The 27,047-nt window shown below is 38.1% G+C and overlaps 1 protein-coding gene across 8 annotated transcripts in view; it reads left to right on the top strand.

Annotated features, from left to right (window-relative positions):
• BBS9 (Bardet-Biedl syndrome 9) overlaps positions 1-27,047 on the top strand; it is a 483,985-nt gene that overhangs the window by 159,405 nt on the left and 297,533 nt on the right. For all 8 annotated transcript variants that reach the window (XM_060108887.1, XM_060108894.1, XM_060108892.1 and 5 more), the window contains one exon: positions 25,415-25,596. In XM_060108887.1, the coding sequence (XP_059964870.1) occupies positions 25,415-25,596 (182 nt within the window). The remainder of the gene's footprint in view (positions 1-25,414; positions 25,597-27,047) is intronic.

Below are 27,047 nucleotides of genomic sequence, written 5' to 3' on the forward strand. Positions count from 1 at the left end.
CAGCTTTATTGAAGTATAATTGACAAATAAAATTCTATATATTTAAGGTGTACCATGTGATGGTTTGATATATGTTTACATTTTGAAATGATTACCATAAGCTAATTAACACATTCATTATCTCACATAGGTACCATTTGTGAGTGTGTGTGTGTTAACACTGCTTCCTTTTAAAATAATTAATTAATTAATTAATTTTGGCTGCATTGGGTGCTTGCTGCTGTGCGCGGGCTTTTTTAGTTGCGGTGAGTGGGGACTACTCTTCGTTGCGGTGTGTGGGCTTCTCATTGCAGTGGCTTCTCTTGTTGTGGAGCATGGGCTCTAGGCACACGGGCTTCAGTAGTTGTGGCACACGGGCTCTAGAGCACAGGCTCAGTAGTTGTGGTACATGGGCTTAGTTGCTCCGTGGCATGTGGGGTCTTCCCAGACCAGGGCTCAAACCTGTGTCCCCTGCACTGGCAAGTGGATTCTTAACCACTGTGCCACCAGGGAAGCCCAGCATTGCTTCTTAACAGAAGAATGATGGTAGTGCAGGAAGTCAGGTAAGGTCAAAGAGAATCTGACAAGGTTCCCTCTTTCCCTTACCTAATGCCAGGAATGGAGAAGAAGAGGGAAAGGATAGACTTACATCAATTCAGAAGTATTATACAAAGTGAAGGATCTTGAAAATAGTAGAAGATTGTTTATTACAAAAGACAAATTATTTTGCCCAGTGAATTGTCAGTCTATAGTGAAGGCTGTCATGCTACTGAAACATTTTCCTTACATACACCAAATTCATATCATATTAGCATCAACAGAATCTGCCATAGTCAATTCTGTTACTCAGGACAAGAAAATGTAGAAAAAGGAAAACAAGAAATTTTATGATGTAAAATGTAAGAGTCTTTCTACAATCGTTAAATTGTATTGGAGTAAAAATGATGAAACGCTTTTCTTTTGATAGTAATCTTAAAAAGTTTGTATACTAAGTCCTGTAAACCAGATATTTGAATTATTGGATTGATATTGTACAATGGAAATTATCTGAAGCATTCTGATTTCTTGAAAAGTTACGTTGTGAAAAATTTGTCTTGTAAGAGTAGATGTACAAAAAGCATATGTCGTTGTTATTACCTAGAATCCAATAAAAGATAGCTTTTGCAAATTATTACCACATGTGTGTAGGAGTTGCTTTCACACTTAAGTTTTTTTTTTTAATAATTAAATAATTTTATTTTTTGGCTGCATTGGGTCTTCGTTGCAGTGTGTGTGCTTTCTCTAGTTGCGGTGAGCGGGGGCTACGTTTCCTTGCTGTGCACAGAAGGAAGGGCTACACTTCTCATTGCGGTGGCTTCTTGTGTTGTGGAGCATGGGTGCTAGGCACGTGGGCTTCAGTAGTTGTGGCACGTGGGCTCAGTAGTTGTGGCTCGCGGGCTCTAGAGTGCAGGCTCAATAGTTGTGGCACACGGGCTTAGTTGCTCCACAGCATGTGGGATCTTCCCGGACCAGGGCTCGAACCTCTGTCCCCTGCATTGGCAGGCAGATTCTAACCACTGCACTACCAGGGAAGTCCAGTTAGGTTATTTTAGATAGCAGAATAATTTGTTTTACATTTTAAGCATTGAAATGTCCCTTTAAGTTCTGTATTCCTGTGACTCCAGCATGATATATAATAGAAATAGCACAGAATAAAATATTTTGTCAAGTAATTGAAATAGCAAATTCTGTGGGTAGTCTATTGAATGAAATAATGATATTTGCAGGGGCATTGTATGAGTGCAGTATCTGTGAGAAGTCTTCTCCCAAAGCTACTAAATTCAAGACTTATGTCCTTAAACCATATAATTAAAAAGAAGAAGAATATAAAGCAATTGACAAAGCAAAGAATGACCAGCAATTCATTGGTGACTGCAATATAGTTTAATTTTCAACTTTTAACTTGCAACCTATATTTGCTTTTAAAGTATCACTTAGGGCTTCCCTGGTGGCGCAGTGGTTGAGAGTCCGCCTGCCGATGCAGGGGACACGGGTTCGTGCCCCGATCCCGGAGGATCCCACATGCCGCGGAGCGGCTGGGCCCGCGAGCCATGGCCGCGGAGCCTGTGTGTCCGGAGCCTGTGCTCCGCAACGGGAGAGGCCACAGCAGTGAGAGGCCCGCGTACAGCAAAAAAAAAAAAAAAAAAAAAAAAAAAAAAAAATAAAGTATCACTTAGCTGTGCACAGGCAGCCACAAAATTAGGATTTTTTTCTTCTTGTGGTCTGTATTTACTGAATTTTAAAGTTATGGCAAAATTCTGAAGTCATTTGAACCCTAAGGGAAATTACAGTCTGCAATCATATTAGTAGCAGAAGTATTAGTAACCATAAAGAAGGCCATTCTCATTTCCCACTTAGAGGTCATGTGCCTTGTGTGATCTATTACAATTGATGGCTTATCACAGGCCATCTAGAATTTTCAAAAAATTGCTTGGGACTTCCCTCGTAGTACAGTGGTTAAGAATCCTCCTGGACATGGGTTCGATCCTTGGTCTGGGAAGATCCTACATGCCGCAGATCAACTAAGCCCATGTGCTACATCTACTGAGCCTGTGCTCTAGAGCCCGTGAGCCACAACTACTGAGCCTGCGTGCCACAACTACTGAAACCTGCATGCCTAGATTCTGTGCTTCGCAACAAGAGAAGCCACCGCAATGAGAAGCCCACACATTGCAACTAAGAGTAGCCCCTGCTCACTGCAACTAGAGAAATCCCGCCCGCAGCAATGAAGACCCAACACAGCCAAAAATAAATAAAATAAAATCAATAAATTAAAAAAATTCCTTATTAGTACTGAAGTGTGTTTAAAAGTTGGCTGTCAGTTTAGAAGTACAGCCTTTGCCTTACATACTGCATTTTTGGTATATTTATTACTAGTGATTACTCGATTGTAGGGGCTGGTAGACACTGAGGAGTATTTTGCTTTTATAAGTTAAAGGTGTTACTAACTTGGACGAAGTTCTAATAGATTTAGATTATTTGTTTATCATTAAGTATCATTGCAAATAAGTTAGTTCTGTAGGCCTACAAAAAGGAGACAGATTTGTGCTGTAATGAAACCATTTGATACTATTCAAATTATGCTGTATTTTGTTGCAATAGCGTCACTTTATACTCTACCAAAATGAAGTTGTAGAACAAACCAATTGCTAGATATTGTTAGCAGGTCTGCAAAATGTCCTCAATCATTAAAGGAAGAAAAGTCAAAAGCTAGGTGGTCATGAAGTACATGTGTTCATTGGAGTAAATGATGTGTGTAGAGGGGTGTGAATTGAAGATGTATAAGTGAATAAATGTCATCTTCTGAGTGGTAAAAGGTTAGTTGGCAGGATATTGTTGGTTGGGTGCTCTCAGCAATTCAGGCAGCTAGCTCACTGTATGCTTCACAAAGACCACATTGACCACAAAGACCACAAGGACCACATGCAACATCTGTAGGGAAACATGGAATCAAGTTAGGAAGGACTGGAGTTGGAGGATGCAGCTCATCACAGAACCCTCTGTTCTCTCTAGAGAAGAAAGTTAAGGCCAGAAATAAGGTTAAGCTGCCTAAAGGGAATGGTGAAAGGAAATTTAGAGGTTGATTTGTCAAGATTAGCCTAAACTTTCAGGTAGGAGTAAAGTAGGTCAGAAAATAGACATCAGTGAGATTCTGAAATTCTTTGCTTTAACTGGATTGTTCTGCAGAATTATCATTGCTAAGGTGTCTAATCATAAGATTTAGTTGTTCGCTAAAGGTCTGATGTTTGGTAGCCTGAGTTTATAGAGCTATAGGAAAACACCATTCACCACAATTCTGAAGTTAGGAATTGTCCTTATCTCCTGAACTTTGTGTCACACTGATTCTCTATCTCAATCAGTTGACAGTATTTCTAAATTACGGTAGCAGTTTTCAAGAGATAAATAGATCTCTTCTTGGTATTTTGAAAATGCAAGCCCCAATCACTACTTTATGAGGGATTGTTAAAAAATAGACTTAATACTTATTATGTCCTCAATCCTGACATAGTTTCTATAGGGGAAATCAGAAGACTACATCTCTGACCTGTGTCCTTTTAAGAGACACCAACCATACACATATGGGGGAAAAAAGAAAGCATTTTTAAAGCAACATAAAAGCAAGCATTATATCAGTTGGTGTAGATTGTATATAAGTAGTAGTTGTTCTTTGGCACAATGAAAAGAATGTGAGTTTGGGAATCAGAGAGAGCTTGGTCCATTAACTAGTTAAGAAACCTTGAGCTAATCTTGTCACTTCTGTGAGACTGAATTTCCTTATCTGCAAAAAAAAAAAAATTTTCCTTATCTGGAAGTGACAATATTGAGGGCTTAGACTTGTGGCTTTTAGTTTTGGCAGCTTTAGAATCACTGGAGCATGGGGTCTTTAAATAGCACTATTTTTGGACCCCAGAAGGACTAGGTATAGGTGATTTCTTAGAAGATTCCCCCAGGTGATTCTAATGTACTGCTAGGATTGAGAATCATTGGCCTAGAGTAAGGTAGTGATGAAAGAATTCAAGAATTTGGAGGACTTAAAATAGTAACAGAGGTGAGCTAGAAGGGGCATTAGATCAACTGGTTTAATGGCTTCATTTTGCAAATGAGGACACTAAGAAGCAAGTAAGTCATCTGATTCGGTGACTTTTTATGTAGAGGCGTGAAGTAGAGAAAGAATTATGGTCATTTCTGTAACATGGTGATGAGGTTAATTGTACTGATATTGAAAGAGATTGAAAGGTTGGAAAAGGGAACAGGTTTATGAGAAAGAAATGTTTAGTTTTCAGTATATTGAATTTAAGGCAACTGTTGTACATATATGGAAATAAATGTGTGTGAAAGTTTTTTTTTTAACATCTTTATTGGAGTATAATTGCTGTGCAATGGTGTGTTAGTTTCTGCTGTACAACAAAGTAAATCAGCTATACATATACATATATTCCCATTTCTCCTCCCTCTTGCGTCTCCCTCCCTCCCACCCTCCCTATCCCACCCCTCTAGGAGGACACAAAGCACTGAGCTGTCTCCCTGTGCTATGTGGCTGCCTCCCACTAGCTATCTATTTTACATTTGGTAATGTATATATGTCCATGCCTCTCTCTCACTTTGTCCCAGCTTACCTTTCCCCCTCCCCGTGTCCTCAAGTCCATTCTCTAGGTCTGCGTCTTTATTACTGTCCTGCCCATAGGTTCTTCAGAACTTTTTTGTTTTTTGTTTTTTAGGTTCCATATATATGTGTTAGCATACAGTATTTATTTTTTTCTTTCTGACTTACTTTTCACTCTGTATGACAGACACTAAGTCTATCCACCTCACTGCAAATAACTCAATTTCATTTCTTTTTAAGGCTGAGTAATACCCCATTATATATATGTGCCACATCTGCTTAATCCATTCACCTGTCGATGGACACTTAGGTTGCTTCCATGTCCTGGCTATTGTAAATAGGACTGCAATGAACATTGTGGTACATGACTCTTTTTTTTTTTTTTTTTTTTGGTACGCGGGCCTCTCACTGTTGTGGCCTCTCCTGTTGCGGAGCACAGGCTCCAGACGCGCAAGCTCAGCGGCCATGGCTCACGGGCCCAGCCGCTCCGCGGCATGTGGGATACTCCCGGACCGGGTCACGAACCCGTGTCCCCTGCATCGGCAGGCGGACTCTCAACCACTGCGCCACCAGGGAAACCCATGACTCTTTTTGAATTATGGTTTTCTCAGGGTATATGCCCAGTAGTGGGATTGCTGGATGGTATGGTAGTTCTATTTTTAGTTTTTAATGAACCTCCATACTGTTCTCCATAGTGGCTGTATCAATTTACATTCCACCCAACAGTGCAAAAGGGTTCCCTTTCTCCACACCCTCTCAAGCATTTATTGTTTGTAGATTTTTTGATGATGGCCATTCTGATTGGTGTGAGGTGATACCTCATTGTAGTTTTGATTTGCATTTCTCTAATGATTAGTGATGTTGAGCATCCTTTCATGTGTTTGTTGGCAATCTGTATATCTTCTTTGGAGAATGTCTGTTTAGGTCTTCTGCCCATTCTTGGCTTGGGCTGTTTTTTTTTTGATATTGAGCTGCATGAGTTGCTTGTATATTTTGGAGAATAATCCTTTGTCAGTTGCTTCGTTTCCAAATAATTTCTCCCATTCTGAGGGTTGTCTTTTCGTCTCGTTTATGGTTTCCTTTGCTGTGCAAAAGCTTTGAAGCTTCATTAGGTCCCATTTGTTTATTTTTGTTTTTATTTCCATTACTCTAGGAGGTGGATCAAAAAAGATCTTGCTGTGACTTATGTCATAGAGTGTTCTTCCTATGTTTTGCTCTAAGAGTTTTATAGTGTCCGGTCTTACATTTAGGTCTAGAATACATTTTGAGTTTATTTTTGTGTATGGTGTTAGGGAGTGTTCTAATTTCATTCTTTTACATTTAGCTGTCCAGTTTTCCCAGCACCACTTATTGAAGAGACTGTCTTTTCTCCATTGTATTTCCTTGCCTCCTTTGTCACAGATTAGTGGACCATGCGTGCGTGGGTTAATCTCTGGGCTTTCTGTCTTGTTCCATTGATCTATGTTTCTGTTTTTGTGCCAGTACCATATTGTCTTGATTACTGTAGCTTTGTAGTATAGTCTGAAGTCAGGGAGTCTGATTCCTCCAGCTCCATGTTTTTCCCTCAAGACTGCTTTGGCTATTCGGGCTCTTTTGTGTCTCCATACAAATTTTAAGATTTTTTGTTCTAGTTCCGTAAAAAATGCCATTGGTAATTTGATAGGGATTGCATTGAATCTGTAGATTGCTTTGGGTAGTATAGTCATTTTCACAATATTGATTCTTCCAATCCAAGAACATGGTATATCTCTCCATCTGTTGGTATCATCTTTAATTCCTTTCATCAGTGTCTTATAGTTTTCTGCATACAGACCTTTTGTCTCCCTAGGTAGTTTATTCCTAGGTATTTTATTCTTTTTGTTGCAATGGTAAATGTGAGTGTTCCCTTCATTTCTCTTTCAGACTTTTCATCATTAGTGTATAGGAATGCAAGAGATTTCTGTGCATTAATTTTGTATCCTGATACATTACCAAATTCATTGATTAGCGCTAGTAGTTTTCTGGTATCGTCTTTAGGATTCTCTATGTATAGTATCATGTCGTCTGCAAACACTGACAGCTTTACTTCTTCTTTTCCGATTTGGATTCCTTTTATTTCTTTTTATTCTCTGATTGCTGTGCCTAAAAGTTCCAAAACTGTGTTGAATAATAGTGGTGAGAGTGGGCAACCTTGTCTTGTTCCTGATCTTAGTGGAAATGGTTTCAGTTTTTCACCATTGAGAACCATGCTGGCTGTGGGTTTGTCACATATGGCCTTTATTATGTTGAGGTACGTTCCCTCTATGCCTACTTTCTGGAGGGTTTTTATGAAAAATGGGTGTCGAATTTTGTTGAAAGCTTTTTCTGCATCTATTGAGATGACCGTATAGTTTTTATCCTTCAATTTGTTAATATGGTGTATCACATTGATTGATTTTCTTATATTGAAGAATCCTTGCAGTCCTGGGGTAAACCCCACTTGATCATGGTGTATGATCCCTTTAATGTGCTGTTGGATTCTATTTGCTAGTATTTTGTTGAGGAGTTTTGCATCTATGCTCATCAGTGATATTTGTCTGTAGTTTTCTTTTTTTGTAGTATCTTTGTCTGGTGTGGTATCAGGGTGACGGTGGCCTCATACAATGAGTTTGGGAGTGTTCCTCCCTCTGCTAGATCTTGGAAGAGTTTGAGAAGGATGCGTGTTAGCTCTCTTTAATGTTTGATAGAACTCACCTGTGAAGCCATCTGGTCCTGGACTTTTGTTTGTTGGAAGATTTTTAATCACAGTTTCAATTTCAGTGCTTGTGATTGGTCTGTTTATGTTTTCTATTTCTTCCTGGTTCAGTCTCAGAAGGTTGTGCTTTTCTTTTTTTTTTTTTTTTTTTTTGCTGTACGCGGGCCTCTCACTGTTGTGGCCTCCCCCATTGCGGAGCACAGGCTCCGGACGCACAGGCCCAGCAGCCATGGCTCACGGGCCCAGCCTCTCCGCGGCATGTGGGATCTTCCCAGACCGGGGCACGAACCCGTATCCCCTGCATCGGCAGGCAGACTCTCAACCACTGCGCCACCAGGGAAGCCCAGGTTGTGCTTTTCTAATAATTTGTCCATTTCTTCCAGGTTGTCCATTTTATTGGCATATAGTTGCTTTTAGTAATCTCTCATGATCCTTTGTATTTCTGCAGTGTCAGTTGTTACTTCTCCTTTTTCATTTCTAATTTTATTGATTTGAGTCTTCTCCCTTTTTTTCTTGATGAGTCTGGCTAACGGTTTATCAATTTTGTTTATCTTCTTAAAGAATCAGCTTTTAGTTTTATTGATCTTTGCCCTAGTTTCCTTCATTTCTTTTTCATTTATTTCTGCTCTGATCTTTATGATTTCTTTCCTTCTGCTAACTTTGGGGGTTTTTTGTTCTTCTTTCACTAATTGCTTTAGGTGTAAGGTTAGGTTGTTTATTTTAGATGTTTCTTGCTTCTTGAGCTAAGATTGTTGCTATAAACTTCCCTCTTAGAACTGCTTTTGCTGCATCCCATAGGTTTTGGGTCATTGTGTTTTCATTGTCGTTTGTTTCTAGGTATTTTTTGATTTCCTGATTGATTCTTCAGTGATCTCTTGGTTATTTACTAGCATATTGTTTAGCCTCCATGTGTTTGTATTTTTTACAGTTTTTTTCCTGTAACTGATACTGAGTCTCTTAGTGTTGTGGTCGGAAAAGATACTCGATACAATTTCAATTTTCTTAAATTTACCGAGGCTTGATTTGTGACCCAAGATATGATCTATCCTGGAGAATGTTCCATGAGCTGTGAGAAGAATGTGTATTCTGTTGTCTTTGAATGGAATGTCCTACAGATATCAATTAAGTTCATCTTGTTTAATGCATCATTTAAAGCTTGTGTTTCCTTATTTATTTTCATTTTGGATGATCTGTCCATTGGTGAATGTGCAGTGTTAAAGTAGCCTACTATTATTCTGTTACTGTTGATTTCCCCTTTTATAGCTGTTAGCATTTACATTATGTGTTGAGGTGGTCCTATGTTGGGTGCATAAATACTTAGAATCGTTATATCTTCATCTTGGATTGATCACTTGATCATTATGTGTTCTTCTTTGTCTCTTGTAATAGTCTTTATTTTAAAGTCTATTTTGTCTGATATGAGAATTGCTCCACCATCTTTCTTTTGATTTCATTTGCATGGAATATCTTTTTCCATCCCCTCGCTTTCAGTCTGTATGAGTCCCTGGGTCTGAAGTGGGTCTCTTGTATACAGCATAAGCATAGATACGGGTTTTGTTTTTGTATCCATTCAGCCAGTCTATGTCTTTTTTTTTTTTTTTTTTTTTTGCTGTACGCGGGCCTCTCACTGCTGTGGCCTCTCCCGTTGCGGAGCACAGGCTCCGGACACACAGGCCCCGCGGCCATGGCTCGCGGGCCCAGCCGCTCCGCGGCACGTGGGATCCTCCGGGATCGGGGCACGAACCCGCGTCCCCTGCATCGGCAGGCGGACTCCCAACCACTGCGCCACCAGGGAGGCCCTAGTCTATGTCTTTTGGTTGGAGCGTTTAATCCATTTACATTTAAGGTAGTTATTGATATGTATGTTCGTATTACCTTTTTCTTAATTGTTTTGGGTTTGTTATTATAGGTCTTTCCCTTCTTTTGTGTTTCCTGCTTAGAGAAGTTCCTTTAGGATTTGTTGTAAAGCTGATTTGGTGGTGCTGAATTTTCTTAGCTTTTGCTTGTCTGTAAAGGTTTTAATTACTCTGTCGAATGTGAATGAGATCCTTGCTGGGTGGAGTAATCTTCATTTCAGGTTTTTCCCTTTCATTACTTTAAATGTGTCCTGCCACTTGCTTCTGGCTTGCAGAGTTTCTGCTGAAAGATCAGCTGTTAACCTTATGGGGATTCCCTTGTTTGTTATTTGTTGCTTTTCCCTTGCTGCTATTAATATTTTTTCTTTGTATTTGATTTTTGATAGTTTGATTAATATGTGTCTTGGCGTGTTTCTCCTTGGATTTATCCTATATGGGCCTCTGTATGCTTCCTGGACTTGATTGACTATTTTCATTCCTATATTAGGGAAGTTTTCAGCTATAATCTCTTCAAATATTTTCTCAGTCCTTACTTTTTCTCTTCTTCTTCTGGGACCCCAATAATTCAAATGTTGGTGCCTTTAGTGTTGTCCCAGACGTGTCTGAGCCTGTCCTCAATTCTGTTCATTCTTTTTTCTTTATTCTGTCTGCGGTAGTTATTTCCACTATTTTATCTTCCAGGTCACTTATCCTTTCTTGTGCCTCAGTTATTCTGCAATTGATTCGTTCTAGAGAATTTTTAATTTCATTTATTGTGCTATTCATCATTGTTTGTTTACTCTTTAGTTCTAGTTCCTTGTTAAACGTTTTTTTATCTTCTCCGTTCTATTTCCAAGATTTTGGATCATCTTTGCTATCATTACTCTGAATTCTTTTTCAGGTACACTGTGCATTTCCTCTTCATTTGTTTGGTTTGGTGGGTGTTCACCTTGCTCCTTCATCTGCTGTGTATTTCTCTGTCTTGTCATTTTGCTTAACTTATTATGTTTGGGGTCTCCTTTTCGCAGGCTGCAGGTTTGTAGTTCCCATTGTTTTTGCTGTCTGCCTCCAGTGCGTAAGGTTGGTTCAGTGGGTTGTGTAGGCTTCCTGGTGGAGGGTACTGGTGCCTGTGTTCTGGGGGATGAGGCTGGATCTTGTCTTTCTGGTGGGCAGGACCATGTCTGGTTGTGTTTTGGGCTGTCTGTGAACTTGTTATGATTTTAGGCAGCCTCTCTGCTAATGGGTGGGGTTGTGTTCCTGTCTTGCTAGTTGTTTGGCATAGGGTGTCCTGCACTAGAGCTTGCTGGTTGTTGTGTGGAGCTGGGTCTTAGTGTTGAGATGGACATCTCTGGGAGACTTTTCACCATTTGATATCATGTGAGGCTGGGAGGTCTCTGGTGGACCAATGTCCTGAACTCGGCTCTCCCACCTCAGAGGCTCAGGCCTGACCCCCGGCCGGAGCACTAAGACCTTGTCAGGCACTTGGCTCAGAAGAAAAGGGAGAAAAGAAAGAAAGAAAGAAACAAACAAAAAAGTTATTAAAATAAAAATGTTATTAAAAATAAAAAATAATAAAAGTAATTTTAAAAAAAAGAGAAAAGAAGAGAGCAACCAATCCAAAAAAGAAATCCACGAATGACAGCAAGCGCTAAAAACTATACAAAAGAAAACCCCAAAAAAACGGACAGGCAGAACCGTAGGACAAATGGTAAAAGCAAAGCTATACAGACAAAATCACACAAAGAGGCATACACATACACACTCACAAAAACAGAAAAAGGAAAAAATATATATATATATATAAAAAAGGAAGATAGGAACCAAATCAGTAAAGAAATCTACCAATGATTAAGCTCTAAATACTAAACTAAAATAAACATAAACCTAGAAACAAATTACTTGCAGAAAGCAAGCCCCAAGTCTACAGTTGCTCCCAAAGTCCACCTCCTCAATTTGGGATGATTCATTGTCTATTCAGATATTCCACAGATGCAGGGTACATCAAGTTGACTGTGGAGATTTAATCCACTGCTCCTGAGGCTGCTGGGAGAGGCTTCCCTTTCTCTTCTTTATTCGCACAGATCCTGGGGTTCAGCTTTGGATTTGGCCCCGCCTCTGTGTGTAGGTCGCCTGAGGGCGTCTGTTCCCTGCTCAGACAGGACAGGGTTAAAGGTGCGGCTGATGAGGGGGCTCTGGCTGACTCCGGCCTGGGGCAGGGAGGGGTATGGTAGTTATATCTGGAATATGTGGTGAGCCTGTGGTGGCAGAGGCTGGCGTGACACTTCAGCAGCCTGAGGTGCGCCGTGTGTTCTCCCGGGGAAGCTGTCCCTGGATCATGGGACCCTGGCAGTCGTGTGCTGCACAGGCTCCCAGGAGGGGAGGTGTGGATAGTGACCTGTGCTTGCACACAGGACTTTTGGTGGCTGCAGCAGCAGCCTTCCCATCTCATGCCCGTCTCTGGTGTCCGCGCTGGTAGCCACAGCTTGTGCCTGTCTCTGGAGCTTGAGAATCCCCTCCCCTTGCGCACCACGAAACAATGGTCTCTTGCCTCTTAGGTAGTTCTAGACTTTTTCCCGGACTCCCTCCCAGCTAGCTGTGGCGCACTAGCCCCCTTTAGGCTGTGTTCAAGCAGCCAACCCCAGTCCTCTCCCTGGGATCTGACCTCTGAAGCCCGAGCTTCAGCTCCTAGCCTCCGCCCGCCCCAGTTGGTAAGCAGACAATCCTCTCAGGCTGGTGAGTGCTGTTTGGCACCGATCCTCTGTGCGGGAATCTCTCCGCTTTACCCTCTGCACCCCTGTTGCTTCAATCTCCTCCCTGGCTCCAAAGCTTCCCCCCCACCCACACCCCATCTCCTCCAGTGAAGGAGCTTCCTAGTGTGTGGAAAGTTTTCCTCCTTCACAGCTCCCTCCCAGAGGTGCAGGTCCAGTCCCTATTCTTTTGTCTCTGTTTTTCCTTTTTTCTTTTGACCTACCCAGGTATGTGTGAGGAGTTCTTGCCTTTTGGGAAGTCTGAGGTTTTCTTCCAGTGTTCAGTAGGTGTTCTGTAGGAGCTGTTCCACATGTAGGTGTATTTTTGATGTATTTGTGTGGAGGAAGATGATCTCCACGTCTTACTCCTCCGCCATCTTGAAGGTCCCCCCCCCACCCCTGTGAAAGTTGTTTTTAAACTGAAAAGACTCATACACATGAAAGTTAATATAATCCAAGTGGAAGTACTTAGAGGTGATCTGGTCACATGACATTTGAGATTACAGGCTGTGAGCAAGACTGGCAATTGTTATCATAGAGGTAATAGCTAATAGAATGAATTCTCAGAGTTAACAGAGAGTGGGAAGCAGAGAAGTTTGAGTAGTGTTTAGGGATTCTCAAAATTAGGAAGCAGGAAGAAGAGCCCCTTGAAGAAAACAAGGAGTAGACAAGTGGGAGAAGTCCAATGGCACTGGAGCCAAAGGAGCAGAGCCCATCACAACAAAGCTCTGTGTCCCTACAAGTCCCTGCTTCCGCACGTCTGGTGGGTATCACCTGAGTATTGGGGGGGTGCTTCAAAATTCAAGCTTACTGTCTTCATCATCTCCCCATTCACTCCGCAAAATACAACCCACCTTCTATTGTATATCTAATCTTGATAGACGTCTTTATATCCAGCTCTCTCAGGCTAAACCTTAGGGATTTTCTTTGACTTCTTTTTCGCACATTTAATTGATCATCATGTACTATTTATTATTCTTTGTATCTCTGCTGTGTTTCTTCTGTCCACTGTCATTGTACTATTTCCATTAATTCCAAAGCCTAATACAAAGGTAGTTATTTTTTGTTTTGTTTTAAACCATAGTTCTTGGAAATAATGCTATAATTTCTGCTAGGTTAGAAGAAATACCATGGTCATTATGTACATAATAGTTCACTTGGTCTGGGTAAGATAACCCATATAGATACATCCAGGTAGGATGACAATATAATTTATTAACTGGGATACTTCTGAGAGTGAAAGGGGGTGGTGTTAATAACTGTACCACGACAACAGGCATAAACCGGGACTGACCTTTGCAAACCAGGATGTATTATCTCCTAGCTCAGTGGTTCTCATCTGGGAGAGATTTTGCTACCCAGGGGACGTTTGGCAATGCCTGGAGACATTTTTGGTTGTCATAACACAAAGAGGAGAGAGAGTTTTTATTGGTATTTAGTGGGTTCAGGGCAGGGATAGTGGTAAACATCCTAGAATGCATGGATGCATCCTAGAATGCATTCCCCCACAACAAAGAATTATTTCACTTTCTTCATTTAATTAATTCAGTGAATGTTTATTTAGCCTCCCTCTCTGTGCCAGGTACCGTGCTAGGTTCTGGAGATACGTTTATGAGCAAAACAATCATAGTCACTGAATTTATGGAACTTGTAGTGAGGAAAACTGGTATTAAATATATAATTACACAGATAAAGATATTATTTCAATAGTGAAAAGTCCTGAAGGAATAGTAGTACCTTGTTCTTTGGGAGCATGTAAACAAGGGACCTCACCTAGAATGTGAGGTCGTAGGAAAATGTTCTGAGTTGAAATCTGAAGGATGAGTAGACTTGAGCTAAACAAAGATCCTTTTTAAAGGGAGGGGAGGAAGAGCATACCAGGTACTAAAGGGGGAGAATGACAATTCCAATGAAGTGGAAGAGGGAAGTCAGTAGAAGGATAGGGAATGGAGGGCTGGGAAGCATGGGTGGGGGAGGGAAGTGACTACAGTTCAAATAAGCAGGGGTCATAGCTTAATTTAAAGGATTTTTTTAAATTTTACTTTTAACATTTATTTATTTATTTGGCTGCGCCCGATCTTAGTTGTGGCATGCGGATCTTCGTTGCCATGTGCGAGATCTTCGTTGCAGCATGTGGGATCTAGTTCCCTGACCAGAGAACAAACCCGGGCCCCCTGCATTGGGAGCACACAGTCTTAACTGCTGGACCACCAGGGAAGTCCCAGGATTTTGATTTTTAAATGGGAAATCACTGGAGGTTTCTGATCCAGGGAATGGTGTGATTAGACTTGAATTTAAAAAAAGGTCCCATTTCTAAAATGTTGTCTAATTCTGTTATTGCCTTACTTAAAAGAGAGTGCTCACAGCCTTCAAGATCTGTCATAGTCTGGCCCATTTGCATTTACAGAGACTTTTCACTTACCTGCCTTGTTTACTGCATGATGTGTTCGAAAGCTGCCTTGATTTTTCTCCTAAAAATATCTGTATATTGATGTTAACATTTTAATTGCTTAAAATAGTGGTCATTATTTTTTCCCACTGACATTCTTCAATAGAATGTTAATCTAAAAAAAAACCCCGGGCTTCCCTGGTGGCGCGGTGGTTGGGAGTCCGCCTGCGGATGCAGGGGACACAGGTTCGTGCCCCGGTCCGGGAGGATCCCACATGCCGCGGAGTGGCTGGGCCCGTGAGCCATGGCCGCTGAGCCTGCGCGTCCGGAGCCTGTGCTCCGCAACGGGAGAGGCCACAGTGGTGAGAGGCACGCGTACCGCAAAAAAAAAAAAAAAAAAAAAAAAAACCAAAACCCAGAAAAACAAAACAACAAAAATAATAATGCTAATCTAAATAGTAAGAAATACACTTTTCCCCACAGGGTATATTATGATAAAAGCTATTTTAATTTTGGAAGAAAAGTAACGTGGCCCAGAAAGATTTGCATTTTTTGTGAATTAACTCTGATGCAGAAAAGCTCTTATGATTTCTTGCCATACTGCACTTGAGATGACATATGATTGTGTCCCTCTAAAATTCTCCACTTGAAATACCTTTTTTCTGTCCATCTCCTTTTGTTTACATCCTATTTGTTTTTCATCCTCCATGAAGCCTTTCTTGGTTTCATAATATTAACATTTTATAGTGTCCTTTTCTATGTTACTATTGAACTTTGTTCATTCATTATAGTACTTAGCACATAGGGTCTTGTGTTATCTAGAATGGAATATAAGTACCTATCTTCCTTAGTGACCAGAGATGAACCACACTTCTGTAACCTTCTATGACATGTAATATAGTATTAATTTAAAAATATTATTTTTAACACAATATCATGTAGCTGCACAGTGCCTATGGAATGAGTGAATGGGAGGGACATGATCAATTCTGTCAAATACTACATGAAATTGAGGAGTACTGAAAAAATTTATTGTTTCTCCTCCATTGGGATCTTTCAGTGGTTTCCTATTGCTTGTGGCGTGAGGTCTACAATTCTTTGCAGGGCATTCAAAGCCTTTGTATTTTTATCATCTTTAATTTTTATCACCCCCACTTTTCCATATGAATCCCCTTGGGGAGAAATAGACTTTCTGGCTGATGGAAACAGGTGTATCTTAATACTTAATGCTGTTCCACTGTTCTGGAATGCCCTCCCCAGCCTATGCAACTCATGTCTTTCCTTCTAGGTCCAATTTGAGTCTTACTTTACCTGCTTACTTTTTCTTCATAGCACCTGTCACCTTTGAACTTACTATATATTTATTTCTTTTGTTCATTGTATTTCCTCTCCTTACCAGAATGTGAACTCCTGGAGGACAGAGATTTTTGTGTCGTTTCTTCACTGGTATTTGATTTGAGAACTATGTCTGGCACATCTTTGATACTCACATAGATATTTGTTGAATATCTATTTGGTTCTGGCTTTGGTAAAACACCTCCTGAATGCCCTGTACTCTATGCAGGGTGTGTGTGTGTGTGTGTGTGTGTGTGTGCGCGCGCGTGTGTGTGTGTGTGTGTGTGTGTGTGTGTCCCCTTTAAGGAAAATGCTTTGCTGGAATACCCTGCTCCTTCTCTTATCCAATTCCTGCTTGTGTTATCTCCTCTAGAAAGCATTCTCTCTGCTCACTGTCTGATTTTGATATTCTTTCACTTTGTTTTTATTGGTTCCCTTGCTTACATCCATCATTCATCAGAGCATGCTTCATACATCTCATACATTCTTGTTTGATTTACATATCTGTAATGGCCACTGTACTTTAAGTCCTTTGAGGAAAATGAACAGTGTAACCTGCCTATCTATCTATAACATCTAGAATGATGCCTGGATACAGTAAGTTCTAAATAAACACATAATTTTCAATAATGAAAGAGGTTAGAGTTAAGTCCTTATAAATGTATTTTGCTTCCCCAGTGCAAAATAGGCACTTCTAGAAGTTATATCTTTTCTTTTTTTTCTGGTTAGCAATTTACCTGTTCAGTCTTGTGAACGTAATTAGCCAGATTTAGCAGTCTTGTGTGACTTTCTAGTAGGTCTAATAAGAGATAGGTTTGAAAGAGCAAGCTCACATTTGCGTTTTTGATGCTTAGAAATTTCTTTACTACAAATGGTATTTTGTTCAGTCTCCCCAACTACAGCCTCTGTAATTTCTGCAATTTGCTGTGACAACTTCTTTTGGCAGAGCTATTTTTACTATGATATGTTTGGACTCTGGCCTTGGCTCCCCCATTTTACTTGTCCTTTTCTTGGGCATTCTAATTACCATGTCTCTCGTATTAAATAATCCATCTCTTGATTATCGAGGCTAATTGTGGATAGCAATAATAACTAAAAACCATTTACACAAACCTCAAATTACACCTTAAAAATTGTTTTAAATTTTCCATTCTTGGGAAGTCAACATGGAATGGTGGGCAAAAATATACTTCACTGTGAATCAGGAAACTTAGATTCTACGCTTGATTCTTCCTGGCTCCCAGATTTTGTATTCAGTACGAACTATGTATGTCAAAAGGTATTGATATGAAGCTTTGCCTGAGCGATGGTCATACAGAGAAGAACAAACAAGGCCTAATTATTTTTAAAAATTGCAAAAGTAACTCCTCAGCACATCAGAGCTAAAAATACACAGGTGGTTTCCTTAATGCCTGACTTAATTCCGGTAAGGGCTTAATACATTAGAAAATAATGGCACCAAATCATGTCTTCTTTCATGTATCAGGGAAGGACTCCAACATCTAGTTTTATTTATGGAAAGATTCATTGCTTTGAACTTTTACTTTAGAAAATGTTCTTATTTTCCTTGGGAGAGACTATATTTGCATACTAGCTTTCTTGGCATTCATACGTTCAAGGCTCAGTGCCAGGTTAGAGCTACCACCTGCATATTCTTATCTTCCCACTCCTTTTGGCATTGTCTTATTATTTGATGATTAGAAGGAATAAGGAAGGGACATTAGATAACTGTAAATAAAGTTGGGTTTATCTTACATTGATCTAAAGGGTTCCATTTAAAGTATTATGGACAATTACAGAGGTCTTCTAGATTTACTTGTTAGTCTATAATTATTGATTGGTATATGGAATGTTGTGGTATTTTTGTATTTGCTTATGACTTAGTATTAGAGGTGAATTTTGAATTCTTTTGGAAAATTTCATATAGATGAAGTCATTGTGTCTGGCATTGAGGGACACAAATTCAGTGTCACATAATTCCTGCCCTGAGGGAATTAACAGCCTGGTTAAAGGTGACTAACATGCAAAAATTTAAAGAAATGCTATAACATTTTGTAGGTGCTATTATATAAGTATTATTTAGTGGGTATAGTAAAGTGGTCTATTTTATTTGAAGGTAGTAAGATTGGCTGTGGAAGAGACACTTTTTAAAAGAGGAGTCAGTGTTAGCATCAAAAAATAATGATGCCTTTAATTATTTTGGGGGGAGAGGGTCACATTGATGGGCCCACACTTTGGCTTGTTAGTTTTTTGTTTTTTTTTTTACCAGTGAATCAGTTGCTGTGGAATTGTTGCTTCATTTAAGTAGCTATATGTCAACAAGGTACTTAAAAATACCAAGTATTCACATAAATCATCTCTCTCTCTCTATTTCTCACACACACACACACACACACACACACTTAAAAGTTCTGTGTGTCTGTTCATGCATGTGTGAGTAAGGTTGGGAATGGGTGCTAAAATGTGAGTCAGGTCCCAGCTCATGTCAAGGTAGATTTTATACGTTATCACTAAAAGTATTTTGTGTTGGTGGTATCACTTTATATGTATTTGTGTAGTATGTATACACTTTATTTGCTTCTTTTTAAACCCCCAATTTTTGTATCATGGAAAAGTTTAAATGTATACAAAGTAAATGGATGGCATCATGAACTCCCTTGTAGCCAGTGCTCAGCTTCAACACTTATCAGTGTTCTGGCATGCTGGCTTTTTCTACCCCTCTGCCAACCCTATTTTTAAATTCCTTTTTTAAAGGTAAAATTTATATACATTGGGAATCACACACCTTAACTGTACAGTTTTGACAAATGGATATACACCTGTGTAACCCATAGTTCTCTCAAGTTATAGAACATTTCCATCACAGAAACTTTCCCTGTGTCCCTTTCCAGTTAATAATCCCCTTCTCCCCTGCTTCCAGGTAACAACTGTTCATATTTTTTTCATAATAGATTTGTGTTGTCCGTTCTAGAACTTCATATAAATGGTATCATACAGTATGTACTTTTTATATCTGTCATTTTTTCAGCATAATATTTTTCAACATTCATTTTTGTTGTTGCATGTACCAGTGTTGGTTTATTTTTTGCTACTGAGTAATGTTCCATTCAATGAATGTATCATAACTTGTTTATCTCATTTTATGTATGAGCCTTTTTGTGGACATATGTTTTCATTTATTTTAGATGAATAACTAGGAGTAAAATTGCTGGGTTAGAGGGTTGGTATATGTTTAGTCTAATGAGAAACTGCCAAACTGTTTTGCACATTATTTAAACCATTTTACACTCCCACCAGTGATATATAAGAGTTTTGGTTGCTCCACATCCTCTCCAGCATTTAATGCAGTCAATCTTAAATTTAGACATTCTGATGTATGTGTGGTGGTAGCGAATTGTGATTTTAATTTGCATTTCCCTAATGACTAATAATATTGAGCATTTTTTCTTAGCTTGTTGACAGTTTTTATACTTTACTCTGTGAAATATCTATGCAAGTCTTGCCCAGTTGAATTTTGTATGTGTGTGTGTGTGTGTGTGTGTGTCTTGGTCATTTGTTATAGTAGTTCTTTATATGCAGAGGACACGAGTCCTTTTCCTCAATTACTATAGATTTATAGTGTGTCTTGAAGTCAGTTTATGAAAGCCCTACATCTCTATTCTTTTTTTCAAGATTGTTTTGCCATTCTAGGTGTTTTTATTGGCACTTCCATAGAAATGTGGAAATCAGCTTGTTAGTTTCTACAAAAAAAAGCTTTCTGGGATTTTCATTTGGATTGTGTTACATTATGGAGCATTTTGGTGAGAATCAACATTTTAAACTATATTGAGTCTTTTAGGGTACATCTTTTTAAAGCATATTTTGCTCATGTCACTCACTAGCTCAAAAGCCTTTACTGGTTCCACAATTACATAGATTAAAGCTTAAGATCTTTAGATGGCTTTATTCCCAAGAGTCTCTTTCCTCTTTTTTTTTTAATTCAATGAATGTTGTATCCAAGTTGCTTGTTCTTTCTCATACATAGTCTAAACTTTTCTCCCTCTTCTTCTCTCATGTTCTCCATGCTGAATGTTCTTCACACCTGTTCTCCAAATCCCAAAGGCTCAAATACTACAGATATTTATGTTATAATGTAATAAATTACAAGTTAACAGTAAGAAGGCTTTAAAAATAAATTGCCACATTTAGAATGTATAAACAACAATGTCCTATGGTATAGCACAGGGAACTATATCCAATCTTCTGGGATAAACCATATGGAAAAGAATATTAAAAAAAGAATGTCTATGTGTGTAAAACTGAGCCACTTTGCTATACAGCAGAGATTGGCACAGCATTGTAAATCAACTATATGTCAAGTAAAAAACAAACAAACAAGCAAAATAAATTGTTGTGGGGCAGATCACTTAAAATTTATACAACTGTGATTGGAGCACCAAAAAAGCAAAGCAAAGCAAACCAACCAACCAAGAAACCAATCAACCAACCAAACAGACCAAACCCAAATAACAGTCATATTAAAATAGGACTTTACTTTTAAATAGAATGATGATGGTAGCGTGAAGGAAGCATTGAGGAAAAAAGAGCAAAAGACAAACTGAACATGAGAACCATGTAAGAAGCACTTTCAATCCAGGACATATTTGCAAACTGAGCCAAAAAGAAAAGTGGAATAATGGTGCTTTGTATATAGCCATGTACTATATTTTTCTGCTACTACTTGGAGGTTCAAAACATTCAGGTGGGGGCTTCCCTGGTGGCGCAGTGGTTGAGAGTCCGCCTACCGATGCAGGAGACACGGGTTCATGCCCCGGTCCGGGAAGATCCCACATGCCGCGGAGTGACTGGGCCCATGAGCCATGGCCGCTGAACCTGCGCGTCCGGGACCTGTGCTCTGCAATGGGAGAGGCCACAACAGTGAGAGGCCCACATACCGCAAAAACAACAACAACAACAAAAACATTCAGGTGATGGATAAAAGAGTATGAACCAACTTCAAAGTTCTGTTGACATCATTTCCTTGCTTACAAATCACATGTGAGTTAATTCATATTTCAGAAATAATCTGAAGAATAGACTGAATTTCAGTGTCCAGCTTAAGCTTTTATTTCCTCCATCAAAATTTCCCTGATTCCCTTGGCTAGAAATGACATTCCTACTTCTGAACACTAAAGTACTTTATACTTGTCTTATAGCTCTTATGTTTTCCACCCCATGCATACTTATCGAGGTGCATGTCTTATTCTTTTACAGGGTTGCAATCTTTTCAAGCTCATTTCTGATTTTATTTGTGCGTGCTCTATAGCACTTCAAATGGCATCCTGCATATAACAGGTGTTTGAAAATATTTGATGAATGAATGAATGAGTGAATGAATGATGAGCAAATGAAATATAGTAGAGAAATGAGAGGCAGATAGTAAATAAAAAAGAGACTAGATGCAAATCGTGCACCTTCCTACTTTTTGTTTTCTGTTTCAGTTTATTTTGGTAAAGGCATGAAAGAATCCAAAATTTAAGTTTTTAAGATTTCTTTGATATCTGTATATGATAATAAAAACCAGACTTTGATGATTTGATAATTTAAAATATTTCTATTTTGCATAAAGTGCAGCTGGACAAGAACCGTTAGATTCAGTGCATGTTCTTTTCATTTGTTTTTAAAGCTATTATTCATTTGTTTTATTGTATTAGCAAAAGAAACTGTTCATTTTTTATCTTTTGAGCTGTATTTCAAATACTTTCAAGTTACTCATTTTATAGATTGGCCTTGTCAGAAAAAGAGAACTACATAAAAGTTTTAATTCCATAGATTATTTAACCTTTAAATTGCTGATTCAAGTGAATTGTACATTTTCTTTGACCTTTTTCTTTTGGGATATACTCATTTTCATTGACTTGTAAGAGTTCTTTACATAGTAGATGAAACATACAAAATTGTTTTTATAGGTCAAAAACAGTTGGATATCCACAACTTCATATGATTCAACTTAAATCATATATTTATGTTGGTTGCCAAGGCTTTCCCAGTTTGTTCTTTTTACTGTGATGTATTTTTAAAGCATAGAACAAGTTTAAAATTTTTTTATGGTTTAATTTAGAGATCCTTTGCTTTGTCCTCTATTGCTTTCTTGCAGCAAAAGTTCTTTCCATCCCAAGGGCAGATAAATATTTTTGTAGTTTCATATGTTTTAATTTAACTTTTAAAATCCATCTGGAATTTTGTTTGAATGTGTTGTTAAGGCCAGGATCTGTTTACTGAGTGAAGAAACAATTACCCTCAGATTCTTGAGCTAACTCTATTGTTTAATTTTATGCCCCATTGCTAAAATCACAAAATTATTATGTGTCCTAGCAATATAACATCTTTGACCTTGAGTCCTCATAAAATACATTATTCTGGTTCCTTGGTTTAGCTGATGTATTTCAAGGACCAGAGTAATCTAGAGACTTGCATTTTAAAAGTGTTTACTCTAAGGATGTAAGTAATAAGGCACACAATACTTGATTTACTTGATGGCTTCTTCTAACATAAAATTCTATCACTCAGAAAATTTTACACATTAACTCACATGGGCAATATTGTTTTAAAAATGTTCTTTAAGTAGAAAGATTAAAAAAATCTTGATTGTGTTTTTCTTTTATACTTAAATTGGACTTTATACTTAAGTTGGGCTTAACTTTAGGAACGATATATATATATATTTATATATATATTTAAAATTTTTCCTTTGCATTTAAGATACCGAGTGATGACATTACTTATGTATTAAGTAGTGGTATAGACCTGTGTCAAAGTATTTTTTCCATCATATATGTTTTAAACAGAAATTTCACTGATTTATTCTAAAATTTTTAGAGCTTGTGTTAGTGTTCCTGTGGAATAAAACATGCAATGTTAAATGAATTCAGCTATTCTAAATTTCTGTTATTTGATCGAAATTGTATGTAATGGCTCTAATAACATTGATAAGAAAAAAGTAAATTGTTTAAGTTTTGTAATTTAGTGTTAAGACATTCTGGTGACGCTTGTTAAGCTCTTTGAGTGGGTAAAGACCCTGGCTTCTCCCTTTTCTGTTTGGACACCTCAAAACACCAGTAAAGAATTTTTTCTTTTTGAGATGCTGAAGAAATATGTGTATACACTACTATTCAAACTCTCTCTATCTGAACTCAACAACTTAATAGGTTCAGATAAATTTTTAGATAAATCCCTATATCTAAATTGTTGCTATTTGCCATCTAAAACAGTGGGATGAAACTGATTCTGTAATAAGCTATCCAATTCAAAGACCAAATAAATTTGGATAGTGAGGTATATTTGTAATGCCTCATGCTAGGTTTCCTTTATAATGGATCACTCAAAGGGGGAAGATAAAATGGAAATACCCTTTTGGATTCAAAGAGCTGATGACCACCACATTGTCTGAGAAGCTCTGCCTTTTAGTTTCCTAGCATTTCCTTAGGACTTACTGGGTTCTCAGACTTTAGTAGGTCTGGGTGGAATGGGGAACAGACTACAGTCACAACTAACTCAGTAGGGACAGAGGTTTGCCCTCTTGAAATGGGCTTGTCAGAGCTGGAAGTTGGGATTTCCATGGCCACTAAGTGGCTTCAGTTGCCTGCAAGGAAAGGGTCAGGCCCAGAGATACTACAGGGGTGAAAACATTTTATTTTAGGAAAATAATTTTATTTGGGAGTATTTATTTTCTGAGCTATTTTGAAGGAACCAGTTTGTTAAACTTAAAGACCTTTGAGGATCATCTCGTTTCACCCTCTCATTTTAGACATAAAGCATTTAGGAAGACTTCTCCAAGTTGACTCAGCTACATAGAGCAGAGTCAGAGCTAGAACCCAAGTCCCCTTTTTAGTTTTTAGCTAGCTTTTAAGCTATCAAATCAGTGATACCAATCTATTTTTTATTTTTCTGAAGTCACATTACAGAATTATGTATATATCCTGGAGAAAGTATGTACAGGAATATTGTGTTGAAGGCAGGTGGTGAAGCGGTTGCTGGTGGCCACCTTATGGGAAGGATTGAGCAATGGTATTTACTGTCAATCAAGTTGAGCTTTTAGATTAATGAGCTGACCACTTGCCATGACCCAAAGTTGGGGAGTTTTAAAAATTCTTATTTGTTCTGAATGAGCCCTAGACCCTTATATACCTTAACTCCTTTTCTTCAGATAAATAGCAACACTTCTTTTCAAGTTCTTTTCTCTCTCAAGTTTTCTGTTGTTTTTGACTAATATTTAACCTTTAGAAAAGTGTTGGAAAACTTGTTTTTTGTTTTTTTTAAATCACAGACCAATAGAAAACACAACAAACAAATCTAAAACAAATTCATTTTATATCAGTTCAAAATGACTTATGGCAATATTGAATTTTTTTCCCTTTGGGCAAGGTAGGGAGGAAGCCAATAGTGTTCATCTCAGCTACTTTTTATAGCAAGTTCAGGGAAATGTACAACTTTTATTTTTAAGCATTTATGCTAAAGTTATCTATAATTTATATATTATGGCTATTTCTAGAGAATAACAGAGATGAGGGAGCCTAAGAGAGAAGGAAGAGTGAAAGGATGGGGAGGAAAAGAGATAATCAGGATAAGAGTGATGGAGAAAGAGCTACCAAATGAGAAAATGGGATACTTCTATCTAAGAGTGAAGGGAAAGAGAGAACAGACCAGAGAGCTACTTGAATAGGAGTGTGTGTGAAGGAAGCCATGGTGAGTGGACCTGGGGAGGGAGGGGAAGCACGTCCCAAGTGTAGAGAGAAGGAAAAGGAAAAGAGCAGTGAGCACATTTCTCTTCAAGGCCTCGTAGGGCTTCCTCCACCTTCCCATTCCCCTGGATTGTCCCATCTTCCCTCCTGTGCCTCAGCCCCTAGTCTTCAGCCAGCCAGTAGCTTAGCTCTTGATCCATTGTAGCTCCTACGTGTTGTTCACTGCTTATTATGAATCTGCCAAGTGGGAGGTGCAGTGAGGATTGAATGATACAAGTAAGACCTTGAAAAGCTCTTAGAGCAGGAGTTGCCACATAGTTATGTCCCCAAAAGTGGAAGCTTGAATAATAATTGTTATATTTCTGTAAATATAAATCATGTTTGAAACATTTAAATTGAGTCCTTGATGTAAAACTTTAGAAATAGATACATTATATAGTCATTTTCTTAATGGTATGTTGAAGCTGAATCGAATGAAAATCTAGTTGGTCTAGATTAAATCTAAATCCACCAAAAATTTTAATTATGTCTCATTTTCTCCTCCTTTTTGTAGTGATTTAAAGGGAGTGATAGTCACTCTGAGTGATGATGGTCACTTGCAATGTTCATACCTGGGGACAGACCCTTCTTTGTTCCAAGCTCCAAAAGTTGAATCTAGAGAACTAAACTATGATGAACTTGATATAGAATTGAAAGAACTTCAGAAAATCATCAAAGATGTTAACAAATCACAAGGTATCTCATTTGCAGCTTTTTATTATTTGATTTTAGTATTCATTGTAAAATTTATGTTATTTTGTATATGGATAATGTTTTGTACATATTAGTTGATTTTCTCCCCCAGGCTTAATTAAAGTCATTTTTGTAAAAACAGCACTGCTCTTTAACACACTAGTCTTTGTGCTTAATTTGTATTTTATAGCTTCTGAAAAATATGTCCTATTTAAGGTAGTACTTTTGTTAGTGTGTTTCAGGGACAGTGCTGAGTTTTTTTCTTTAAACTCTAAGAAAGGAACATGTATTTCTTTGGATAGTGGTTTAGACCTTTAGAATTACATTAAGGTTTAGAGTGATCATTTATTAACTTCTAATATCCATGAAAAAATTTTAGTTGCTTCTTTGAAAAGAAACCAAAGCAGTATGTGAATTACTACTTTGTTACTAAAAATGTAGTCATTTGCAGCCTAGTGATATAATTTATGTTTGTAGTTCATTAGCCATCCAAATGGAGTGTAGCCTGTGGTATGCTGATTTCTAATGACTCAGAGGCTGATGATATTTTCAGTTCTTGAGTTTTGTATAACTCAATATTATCTTACTTTGGGATTCACAAGGGTATAATTTTACTGTAAATTAAAAGGAGAAACAAAACAGCAATCCTGCAGTTTGAGTTGGACATGTGAAAAGCATTACTTTAAGTTCCCTTCTCAGGGTCAGGTAAAAGTATTGTTTTAATGAGAAAAAATATGGACTATTTTCACTTAAAAGAAATGTTAAAACAAGCAGGAATAATAAAAGAAGCAGAGCATCAAAAGCCAACCAAAACAACAGAGCCAATCTTAATCTTGATCCAATCACTTTCCTAGATTTATGTATTTTTGAGTCCATATTACCAAGAGACATTCAGAGGAATTTAGATAATATATTAAAAATATTAATATTAAAATAAAATTATTATGCTTTGGTTTTACACATTCTCTTAGAAAGTTTTGAAAGTAAACAAGTGAAACTTAGGTCTTTTAAGTACCTCCAGTTATTTAAAAACCCATGTGTTGTCAGGACCCTCATGTCAAATAGAGAATAGTTAAAACTGGATGTGTCATATTGCACATTTTTTTCCATTTTTGATACTAGTGTTTTGGGATTAATGGAATATAAATCTCATTTTGTCACTTAAAAATGTAATTGGAGAAGAGTGGCATACATATGAAACATGAAACTTCCAGAGTTGGTTAAATAAATTTAATGTGGCTTTTCACTACAAATTTTGTGTCTTGAGATTTTGGCCTTTCCATAAACAATGTGCTAATGATATTTTGATTAACACTTGATTATGTAAAACATTTCTCAGGTAAATCCCTTACAGCTAAAAGTTATTTTTTTGGTGGCCATAGTGATGCCCTTGGGTGAGAAGGGTTAGGCTGTTTTACTTGTCATTACCCTGATTCTTCTGTGTACCTTGAAAT

This window comes from Mesoplodon densirostris, chromosome 9, assembly GCF_025265405.1.
Source record: "Mesoplodon densirostris isolate mMesDen1 chromosome 9, mMesDen1 primary haplotype, whole genome shotgun sequence".
In the NCBI taxonomy this organism is placed as follows: Eukaryota; Metazoa; Chordata; class Mammalia; order Artiodactyla; family Ziphiidae; genus Mesoplodon; species Mesoplodon densirostris.